The sequence below is a fragment of the Otolemur garnettii genome, unplaced genomic scaffold (assembly GCF_000181295.1).
Source record: "Otolemur garnettii isolate 467f Iridium unplaced genomic scaffold, OtoGar3 scaffold00109, whole genome shotgun sequence".
Classification (NCBI taxonomy): domain Eukaryota; kingdom Metazoa; phylum Chordata; class Mammalia; order Primates; family Galagidae; genus Otolemur; species Otolemur garnettii.
Genome location: NW_003852504.1, coordinates 6,503,690 through 6,515,767, shown reverse-complemented (window position 1 = coordinate 6,515,767; position 12,078 = coordinate 6,503,690). Strand labels below are relative to the sequence as shown.

At 37.9% G+C, this 12,078-nt stretch overlaps 1 protein-coding gene across 2 annotated transcripts in view; it reads right to left on the bottom strand.

The window, feature by feature from the left end:
* Positions 1-12,078, bottom strand: part of PHF6 (PHD finger protein 6) — a 49,694-nt gene that overhangs the window by 11,654 nt on the left and 25,962 nt on the right. For both annotated transcript variants that reach the window (XM_023517371.1, XM_023517370.1), the window contains exons 7-9: positions 3,285-3,451; positions 2,974-3,117; positions 1,617-1,721 (exon numbers count right to left, since the gene is read on the bottom strand). In XM_023517371.1, coding sequence (XP_023373139.1) covers positions 1,617-1,721; positions 2,974-3,117; positions 3,285-3,451 — 416 coding nt within the window. The remainder of the gene's footprint in view (positions 1-1,616; positions 1,722-2,973; positions 3,118-3,284; positions 3,452-12,078) is intronic.

Here is a 12,078-nt window from a genome sequence, read left to right as displayed (position 1 = left end):
TTTTTGTTGAAGTTTTTGGCCGGGGCTGGGTTTGAACCCACCACCTTTGATATATAGGGCCGGCACCCTACTCCTTTGAGCCATAGGTGCCTCCCAGAAGGCATCATTTCTAATAGATTGAGACAAGGTTCATAAATATCTGAAACCATCAGAAGAAAGACTGAAGAGGAACTTCACAATGGAGGGATTAGACTTACCACTTGAATCTAAGGATCAGATATTGCAACTTGTCTGATGTGATGAAATACAGATGATACACTTCTACCTGTGAAGTATCCTTACCTCTCAAAAAGTTGAAACCGAATCTAACCAAACCTATACACATAAGTACTACTTTAAAAGAAACATGGAAGATACAGGGACAAGTCAAATGGTATCATGAAAAAGCAAACAGACAAAAATGTGGGACATTCTACAGGATAATTCATTTTCATTAACAAGTAAATGGCATACAAAACAAAAACAAAAACAAAGAGGAGGAGGAGGACTGTCCTAGATTATGTAAGGGGTATTAGAACCAAATGTAATGTGTGGTCCTCTGTTGAATCTTAATTCACGTAAATCAACCTTACAGAGAGTTTTGAGACAGTTGGGGAAATACTGTGTTTCCCCCAAAATAAGATACTGTCTTATATTAATTTTTTCTCAAGAAGACACACTAGGGCTTATTTTCAGGGGGATGTCTTCTCTCTGTGCTGAAATGCATGGCGTGGCCACACCCATCACTAGGTCTTATTATTGGGGTAGGGCTTATATTTAACAAATGCATAGAAATCCTGCTAGGGCTCATTTTTTTGGGTAAGTCTTATTTTCAGGGAAACATGGTACCAATATGAACTAGGTATTAAATGACACTGAAGAATTATTAATTTAGAAGGTACCAACATCATTGTGGTTAGGTAATGTTCAACAATAAATTGTTCCATCATTAAGAGATACATACTGAACTATGTAGAGGTGAAATTATATGAAGGGGGAACTCTGCTTTAAAATACTTCAAGCAACAAGAATAAAAAAACATAGACAAAATGAGTGCTGCAAATTCTTGATTACTGATGAATCAAGGTGATGGACAGGTATGTGTTACTTTGCATTGCACTGACATTTGGTAATATAAGCTTTAAAGGAATTATCAAGAAAATGTCAATATTTCTTAAAGCTACTTATTAATAATTTAGTATGTTTAAAAACATGAGACTAAGGTACATTTTACATAGGAAACTTTAAATCTATGATAAACATTTTAAGGTACATAACCATTATGCGCATTTTCACTGAACAGAAAGCCCTGAAAAAAAATTTCCTTTAAGTTTACACAAGATAACATTTTAAACTTAGTAAAGTTTGTCACATTCATATCCTCACTAATGGCTCACAAATTCCTTGAAATATAAATATTTTTAGTATAGTTCTCTTAAGTAATGAAGTTAATAGAGAAATTAAGTGTCAGTAACATTAGCATCCTTTATTATAATATAAGTAAGGGAAATATATACTTTCACATATGAACTACTTTATATTAAATTTTTGGATGACTTGATATATTTAAGCTGTGTCCTAAATTTAAAGCAGAATTTTGAGAGTAATTCTGAATAACAAATATAAAAACCACTGACCATTCTTTTTCCTCGCTTAATCTCCTGAAGTACGGTTTTAATATCAAAGTCTCCAAATTCTGCTCTTGATGTTGTTGTGAGCTGGACTGTGCCAGAAGAAAATAACTAGAGGAAAAAAATGCAGGAACATTAACATTCAGAATCCTTATGAGAAAAAGATTAAGGATAATAACAAACATCCTGTATTACTTTAATTTCCTGAGAAATATGATTTTACCTCAATAATCAAGTACTAACTCAAATAGTTTTAATATCTTCACACATCTGATTAAAATATGACCTCAAATATAGACACTGAAATCAAACTAAGATTGCTTGTGTAGAGCTAAGATTAAATAACCATCTTTAAATAATGAAGATTACATTGATGTCACCACGTTGTCTCAACTGTTTTTACATTTCCACAAAGCTGAGAGTAATTCTGAATAACAATATAGCTTATTTAAAGCTTTAAAAAAATAGTAGATCAGAACCACCTGAGGATTTCCCCCTCCTAAACAGACATGTCTGCAATCTGCCCATGGGGTCCTAGGGATACATATTTTGGAAAAACCTCCCCAGGTAAATCTGATATGCACTCTGGTTAAGAATCTAACAGAAATAATAAAATTTTAAAAACCTAATCATAAATGGGTGAGTAATTCAAGACAACGTAATTCTGGCTCAGTGCCTGTAGCTTAGTGGTTATAGCACCGGCCACATACCTGGCCTAGGCCTGCTAAACAACAATGACAACTACAACAATAAAAAAAAAAAAAGTCAGGCGTTGTGGTGTGCGCCTGTAGTCCCAGCTACTTGGGAGGCTGAGGCAAGAGAATTGCTTAAGCCCAAGAGTTTGAGGTTGCTGTGAGCTGTGACACCACAGCACTCTACCGAGGGTGACAAAGTGAGACTCTGTCTCAACAACAACAACAACAACAACAACAAATGACAATGTAATTCAAAAACATCCATGTGTACTGCAAGTCACGCCTGGATCTAAGGATGCTAAGATAAAAACTTACCCTCATCTTAACTTCAAGGAATTTGAGAGTCTACTCTGAAGATAGACTCATAAATAAATAACTGTAATACACTGAGTTAAGTACCAATAACAGAGACATCAGGTTACAGTGGAGGCCTAAAATATCTTTCACGACATGTTTATAAAACTAAAACGTAATTGCTTCAAATCCTATCAAAACATAAAGGGTATTATTTTTCAAAAGCTAAAGTTTATTAAGATTTGGGCTTACGAGACATACTATTCATAACTGTTAAAATATTAATGCTGAGGAGAAATGCTATATTTGGTTACAAGCTAAATGATTTTCAAAAACACTTGGTCTTAAAAGAACACAGAAAGAACCCTGCTCACCATGCACTTGTAATGCGCAGCTGCCTTTTTGGCATTAAATATATGCAGTTTTCCTCTTGCCTCATTTTCTTCCTCCCCAACATGACAAAATCCACATTTAGGCCTGGTGTCACTAGGGCTGCTTCGGTGTGGAGACCTATCTCTCTGCAAAAGTAAAAGAAAACAGAGAACTTTAAAAAATCCACAGAAACATGCTATCAGTACTTCAAGCTTATCTAACATTTTAAATGATGAAGTTTACCGATAGACATTGTTTAAATGAAATATTTGTAGTGCAACAAAAAGCAAGAATCCAACTCTTTTGTACTTACATAGGAACTACTTTCCATTTCGTCTGTTCCATGGGAGGATGTGGACCTGGTATCTTCAGACAGTCCTTTAAAATTAGTTTTTCTGGGCCTTCCTTTGCGACTTTTCTTTTTATTTTTAGGTGATGAGGGCTCCAGTTCATGTTCATTGAAACTTTCCTCTAAATCAGCTGCATAAAAATGAACAAAAGGTTTTTACAGACCAATCTTAAAATGAGCATTAGCTTATGGGTCCTCAAGATATATGTTTATCCTTAGAATGAAACTATCTCAAGAAGTGAGGAGAAGGGTGGCGACTGTGGCTCAAAAGGGTAGGGCGATGGCCCCATATGCCATAGGTGGCAGGTTCGAACCCAGCCCTGGCCAAAAAAAAAAAAAAGAAATGAGGAGAAATGGCCTGTGATATGTTCAATAAATTATTAGCTACCTAATGTTTTAGATAAGTGCACAAAAAATAAAATACAAAAAAGTTTATATCTGTGCTAGCCAATACAGTTGCCAATACTAACGTAGGGTTAAAAAATTTAAATCATGCTGGGTGTGGCAGCTCACACCTATAATCCTAGCACTTCTGGAAGCCAGGAGGGAGGATTGCTTGAGGCTAGGAGTTCAAGATCCTATCTCCGTAGAAAAATTTTAAAAAGTGAGCAGGGCATGGTGGTACACATCTGTAGTCCTAGCCACTCAGGAGGCTGAGGTGGAAGGATTGCTTGAGCCCAGGAGTTCCAGGTTATAAACAGGTATGATCACGCCAAGCGACTGCACTTTAACCTGAGTAACAGAGCAAGACTGTCTTTAAAAAATAATTTTAAGTCAGTTCATAATTAAATAAAATTAAGAAATTAGTTTCTCAGTCACATTTACCACATTTCAAGAGCTTATTAGCCATATATGGCTAGTTACAACTTTATTAGACAGCATCATTGTAGAAAAGTTCTATTGGACAGCATAGCTATCATGAAAACTGAATGAACAGATTCCACAATGAAGTCATTTACAATTGAAGTAACTGGGCAAACAAGTGAACACACATTAAGTACAAAAGAAAAAATTTTAACATAAGTGGTAAAGGAGCTGTGTTCTAAGTCGCATATACTTTAATGGATTAAACAAAATTTATGCCAAGGGGCGGCGCCTGTGGCTCAAAGGATTAGGGGGCCGGCCCCATATGCCAGAGGTGGTGGGTTCAATCCCAGCCCCAGCCAAAAACTGCCAAAAAAAAAAAAAAAACTTATGCCAAAATTTTAGAATTGCATTTCCTGGTTCAGGCTGGTCTTGAACTCATGAGCTCAGGTGATCCCCTCCGTCTCCCACAGCACTGGGATTATAGGTGTGAGCCCCTGTGCCTGGCCTCTAAATACGCTTTTGTACTGTTGATTTCTGTATAATGTTCACCTACTTATCCAAAGTAAACATGATAAAAAGAACCCTTACCCTCATATTCACAGCTGCAATTTCTAAAAATCCAGACAAGGATAAGGTAGGTGACAAAATAAGGTTGCTGTCTTTCCTGTGCCCTCGTCAAATTTTCCCAACTTCTTAAGACCCTCCCCCCCAGATTATCTATGTCACTTTAGAATGAGGCTCCTTTCTGTTACCCTTCTTTTCTCCTTTGGTATGGCCCCTATGGAGATACTTAGCAGGACACCAACTCTCCTGCAAGCATTGTAAAGCCTTGTTTGTGCTTTTACTGATTCTCTTCTCAATCAATGTTTTACTCATCTAAGGTTTTCCTGGTTTATGCTCTATTTTTCTTCCTCCTCCTAAATTCTCACATCAGTTAATAGTGTGAAGTAGAAAGGAACACTGGACAGAAAGTCTGGAACTGCCTACTTATTAGGTCTTAACTTGGCAAGTACCTTACCACTCATATGGAAAAGCCTCCTCATTTAGCATTAAATGGGACAAATGCTATTATCTTCCTTATAAGGCTATTTTAAGAAATTATTTGCGGCATTGTATTCATAGCTGCTATGGTATAGTTCTTGTGGTCTAAGCCAGTGCTGCCTCTAGCTTGCTGAGCTCCAGCCAAAGGAAAAAGGGGGTAAGGCGGTCTTTATATCACAGGTGGTACAATGCAGACTACCTGCAAATCCACCGGTGGTAAAACACCCAGAATGCAACAGGCTGCAAAAACCTCACCGCTAAAGGCTTGGTATTGGTAACCACGCCTCCACCCCCAACTCTGTGAAATCAGACATCATCAGTTCACTCAACTTCTGATTAACAAATTTCCTTTCCAGTGTCTGGTAGGAGAAATTTCTCAGAACTTCAAAACAGATTTGCACTTCCAGAGCGCAGGTATTGGTGCTTTGCAGGAGGCAAGTGAGGCCCATCTGCTTAGCCTTTTTGAAGATAGCAACTTCTGTGTGTGACCCATGCCAGACATGTAACAATTATGCCAAAAGACATCCAGCTAGCACGCCACGCATTGGGAGACTGTATTTAAGAATCCACTATGACTTGGTGCCCATAGCTCAGCGGTTAGGGTGCCAGCCACATACACCGAGATGGCGGGTTTGAACCCAGCCAGGGCCGGCCAAACAACAATAAAAACTACAACAACAACAACAACAAAAACAACAAAAACAGCCAGGCGTTGAGGTGGGCACCCATAGTCCTAGCCACTTGGGAAGCTGAGGCAAGAGAATGCTTAAGCCCAAGAGTTTGAGGTTGCTATGAGCCATGACGCCATGACACTCTACTAAGGGCGAAGTAGTGAGACTGCCTTAAAAAAAAAAATCCACTATGATGGGACATTTCATTTTACCAAAAAAAAAAAAAATTTTCTTCCTGTTGGTAGTTTTAAATGTTAGATATTTTTTTCCCCATGGGGGTCAAAGGATACCTAAGTATATAACTGAGTGGAAAAACAAGGGACAGATATTAGGTATTGGTGATTTTTCCATTTTCATGTGCATGTGAATATTTGCAGTGATGTGAACCCTTAATGCAAGTCAAAATGTTTCAGTGAACAAGTTTCAGCAATTCAACTTTATAACAATTACAAACAAACCTATAAACTTTTATGGATAATGCCAGCATTTGGATTTTTAAAAATCAAGTAAATTTCGTATTGATGACAACTAAATGGTTTTTTGTAGCATTTTTGTATCATATGGTAGATTCCATTCATTCACTGTATTTTTTCTGAGCTGTCCTAAATGCCAGTACATGTTTTTAATGTTGTCTGTGTTCTGTGCTGTTCCTCTAAGTTTGTTATTAAAATATATTAAACTAGAAAAAGAAATTATTTGTGAAAAATGTTTGTAAACTATCTTGTATAGACAGTAAGTTCTTTGTCCACAAGGGGACTCCCTTCTAAATTCTCCAAGGTACCCACAAGCAGCAGGTACTCAGTAAATGTTTGCTGGAATTTAAAATAAAGAAGGGAAGGTAGAAGAACAGGCTTTAGCGTTGAGGCAGGCATCACCACCTCTGCTTTGAATCATTATGGTTGTGGTTGCTGCATAAGGAAAACTGGAGGTCACTCCACCTGCCTTTTCCAGTGTAAATGTGATGAGCGTTTGCTCTGCACTGTCCAAGTCACTTGTGAACTCAGCTTTCCGTTTTTCTTCAGGAAAGAGATCAAATAATTTATGCATATGCATTTCACATATACACATACATATATAAATATGAAGCATACATCCAAAATATATTATTTTTTTTTCTTGAGACAAGAGTGTCACTTTGATGCCCTTGGTAGAGTGCCCTGGTGTCCTAGCTTACAGCCCTCAAACTCTTGGGCTCAAGTGATCCTCTTGCCTCAGCCTCCCGAGTAGCTGGGACTACAGGCATCTGCCACAATACCAGCTATTTTTAGAGACAGGGTTTCACTCTCGCTCAGGCTGGTCTGGAACTCCTGAGCTCAAGCAATCTACTTGCCTTGGCCTCCCAGAGGGCTAGGATTACAGACGTGAGCCACCACACCCAGCCCAAATATATTAGTCTTTATTTATTTTTTATTGTTTGAGATTCGTTGAGAGTACAAGGAATTAGGTTACACTGATTGCATTTGTTAAAATCCCTCTTATAATTGTGTCCCACCCTCAAGTGGTGTGCCATACACCACGACCCCCCCATCTACCTCCCTCCACCCCACTTGCTCATTCCCCTAAACTTCCCTTGTATTAGCTCATCTACTGCCTTCATATTAGAATAGAGTACATTGGATTCTTGCTACTCCATTCTTGTGATACTTTACTAAGAATGTGTTCCACCTCCATCCAGGTTAATACAAAAGATGTAAGGTCTCCATCTTTTTTTAGTAGCTGACTAGTATTCCATGGTATACATATACCACAGCTTGTCAAGCCATTCCTGGGTTGGTGGGCATTTACATTGTATTATATAAATAATCTTATAATATTATTATATCTTATTCTTTTTTTTTTGAGACAGAGTCTCATTATATTATCCTTGGTAGAGTGCCATGGTGCTATAGCTCATAGCAAGCTCAAACTCCTGGGCTCAAGTAATTCTCTTGTCTCAGCCTCCCAAGTAGCTGGGACTACAGGTGCCCACCACAATGCCCGACTATTTTTTTTTTAAACACAGACTTACCCGGTTGCCCTCAGTAGAGTGCCATGGTGTCACAGCCCACAGCAACCTCCAACTCCTAGGCTTAGGCAATTCTCTTGCCTCAGCCTCCCGAGTGGCTGGGACTACAGGCGCCCGCCACAACGCCCAGCTATTTTTTTTTGTTGTAGTTGTCTTTGTTGCTTTAGCTGGCCCAGGCCAGGTTCGAACCTGCCAGTCTTGGTGTATGTGGCTGGTGCCCTACCCATTGAGCTACGGGTGCCGCCATATTTTATTCTTTAAAAATTTTTTTTAACCAGTCCATGAATAATTAATTATTCTTAATTAAGTCAGCTACAAAAAACCTGATGTCTGGTATTTACTTTAATCCAGATGCAGGACATATGTAGGGGATACAAGATGAAACAAGACTGGCCATGAGCTGATGAATGCTGAATTGAGTGGCAGGTCGATGGGGGTTCTTTATGCTGTTCTTTCTTTTGATTATGTTTGAAATTTCCTATAATGAAAGTTTACAGAGCATCCTAAAATCAAAGATGAGCATATACAAAGCCTAACACAGTACTTTGTACATGAGTGGTTAATAAATCTGGGGTAACAACCGCCTTTCCAAGTTTCTTTCTTTTTTTATTTTATTTTTTTTTTGTAGAGACAGAGTCTCACGTTATCACCCTTGGTAAAGTGCCATGGCGTCACACAACTCACAGCAACCTCCAACTCCTGAGCTTAGGTGATTCTCTTGCCTCAGCCTCCCAAGTAGCTGGGACTACAGGTGCCCGCCACAATGCCCGGCTACCAAGTTTATTTCTTCCTTGGGTAATCTTGGTCAGCCATAGGGTATTTTTTAGGGTTCTTTTAATTCCTCTTACTAAATTTCCTATAGCTAATCAATCATTCTTTATATTAAGTTTTCTCTATTAAAAAACCTGGTGCATCAAAGAAAGAATAAGGAGTCACTTCTATGTGGTGCAAAGAACACAGTATGAATATGTTGCTAAAATTTTCCAAGTTAAATCACAAAGCCAATTTAAATTCTTCTTTCCAAAAAAAAAGAGCACAGGAAAAGACGAATGGTTGAATTTTCAAAGAATAATGATAATGAGATAGAACACAGTATTTACAAACACCCTCAGAAATATTATAGGTTTGGTTCCAAACTGCTACAATAAAGTGAATATCACAATAAAACAAGTTACACAAATTTTTTGGCTTCCCAGTGCATGTAAAATTTATGGTTACACTATAGTTTATTAAGTGAATAATAGCATTGTCCAATAACATCATTTAAAAATACTTTATTGCTAAAAAAATGCTAACAACCATCTGAGTCATCAGCAAGAAATAATCTTGCTGGTGGAGGGTCTTGCCTAATATCGATGACTAATCAAGGTGTTTGCTAATGGTTGGGGTGGCTATGGCAATTTCTTAAAAATAAGCCAATAAGGAAGTTTGCCACACTGATTGATACTTTCATTAAAGATTTCTCTGTAATACAAGATGCTGTTTGATAGCATTTTACCCACAGTAGAACTTTCAAAACTGAAGTCAATCCTCTCAAATTCTGCCACTGCTTTATTAACTAAGTTTATGTAATATTTTAAATGCTTTGCTGTCATTTCAACAATGTTCATAGCATCTTCACCAGGAGCAGATTCCACCTCAAGAAACCATTTTGCTCATGCATCAGAAGAAACCCCTCATTTGTTCAAGTTTTATCATGAGATTATAGTAATTCAGTGACATCGTCAGACTCTACTTCTAATTTTAGTTCTCTGCAGTTACTTCCTCCACTGAAGTCTTGAACCTCTCAAAGTCATCCTGTGAGAGTTGGAGGAATCAGCTTCTTCTTAACTCTTGTTATTGTTGGTATTGTGACCTCCTCCCTCGTGTCACAAATGTTAATAACATCTAAAATGGTAAATTCCCTCTAGAAAGATTTTAAATTTACTTTGCCCAGATTCATCAGATGCACCATTATCTTTGACAGCTATAGCCTTCTTAAGTAATATGGCTTGAAAGTTGAAACTACTCCTTGAAACTATTGACTATATAATAAATTTTGTGTTAGCAGGCATAAAAAAAAATCTTGTACATCTTCATTAGAGCTTTTGGGTGACCAGGTGCATTGTCAATAAGCTGGTTGGCATCTTCGATCCAGACTACTAAAACTTTCTCCCTGTCAGTAATAAAGAGATTTCACTTTCTTAACATTCATGTGATCACTGAAGTAGCACTTTTAATTTCCTTCAAGAACTTTTCCTTTGTATTCACAACTTGGTTAACTGATGCAATAGCAAAAGGCCTAGCTTTCAGCCTGTCTCAGCTTTCAACATGTCTTCCTTACTAAGCTTAATCATTTCTAGCTTTTGATTTAAAGTGAGAGAAGTGTGACTTTCATTGGAACACTTAACGAGGCCACAGTGGGGTTATTAATCGGCCTAATTTCAATTTCTCAATATCACTGTGTCTCAGGGAATACAGAGGCCTGAGGAGAGGGAGAAATACAAGGAAAGGCCAGTTGGGGGAGCAGTCAGAACATACTTATTAAGTTTGTGGTCTTACATGGGCAGTTTGTGGCCCTCCAAAACAGATGCAGTAGTAACATCAAAGATAACTGATCACAGATCACCATAACACATAAATAACAAAAAGTTTGAAATACTGGAGAATTACCAAAATATGACAGACACACAAAGTAAGAACATGCTATTGGAAAAAAGTGTCAACAGATTTGCTCAACAGAACTGCTACATAAACCTTTAGTTTGTAAAAAAAAAAAAAAAAAATACAGTAACCGCAAAGCACACTGAAGTACAATAAAACAAGGTATGCTTGTACTGAGCAATCACTATGTGCCAGGAACACTGTTAAGAGGTCTATATGCATGATTTTATTTAATCCTTACAATAGATCTATAAGGTAGGTTTAAAAAAAACATCACCCAAATTTACAGATGCAGTATCTAAGGCTCTCTTCTGAAAGTTATCAAATAACTTGCTCAAGATCACCTGACTAAAAATAGCAGGGCTAAGATTCAAAGACAGATCTAATTTTAAAGTCCATATTCTACATGGGGTGCTGTGGCTCACGCCTGTAATCCCAGCACTCTGGGTGGTTGAGGCAGTTGGATTGCCTGAGCTCACAGGTTGGAGACCAGCCTGAGCCAGAGCGAGACCTCATCTCTAAAAATAGCTGGGCACTGTGGCGGGCACCTGCAGTCCCAGCTACTTGGGAGGCTGAGGCAAGAGAATCACTTGAGCCCAAGAGTTTGAGGTTGCTGTGAGCTGTGATGCCATAGCACTCTACCAAGGGTAACAAAGTGAGAATGTCTCAAAAAAAAAAAAGCCCATATTCTTATTAACCAGTGCACAATACTGCCTTTTCAATGCTTCATAAATGTATTCAATGCTACTAAACATGAAGGTTTTTAAAGACTTCAATATCACATTAAAATCTCCCCAAGTTTCCATTTAAGAAAAGTAATGAAGATTGAAAATTGTAGCATTGTCTAGAGAATAAAAACAAGGAAAAGAAAACACAAAGTGAATAATAAAGTAAGCAAAGTCTTCAAATCTACATAAATTATACCACTACTTCAACCCACTTCTAATATAAGTATGGTGACCCTGTTTCTTGAAATATAAATATAATTGTATGATTTGATAAGCAATCTCTAAGACAAAGTTGCAGAACTGTCCATTAGGAACTCTACCAAGTTCTGAACAAAATGATTACAGCCTTCAAGTTTAGGCACAAAAGATTCCTCTACACCAGTGGTTCTCAACCTTCCTAATGCTGTGACCCTTTAATACAGTTCCTCATGTTGTGGTGACCCCCAACCATAAAATTATTTTTGCTGCTACTTCATAACTGTAATTTTGCTACTGTTATGAGTCATAATATAAATATATATGATATGCAGGATGTATTGTCATTGTTACAAAGGGGTCGTGACCCACAGGTTCAGAACCGCTGCTCTACACTGTCTCAGAAAGCATGGGATTTTATGGTCACTGTAATTCTAGAACTTATTACCTATGTATCATTTGTTTAAGTAATTTTAGACGTCTAAAAAAGTTGTTAAAAATTCCTGTATATATGGTGGTGCCTGTAGTTCAGTGGGTAGGGTGCTGGCCAAATACACAGAGGCTGGCGGGTTTGAACCCAGCCTGGGCCAGCTAAAATCAACAATGACAGTTGCAATAAAAAAACAGTCAGGCGTTGTGGCGGGCACCTGTAGTCCCAGCTACTTGGG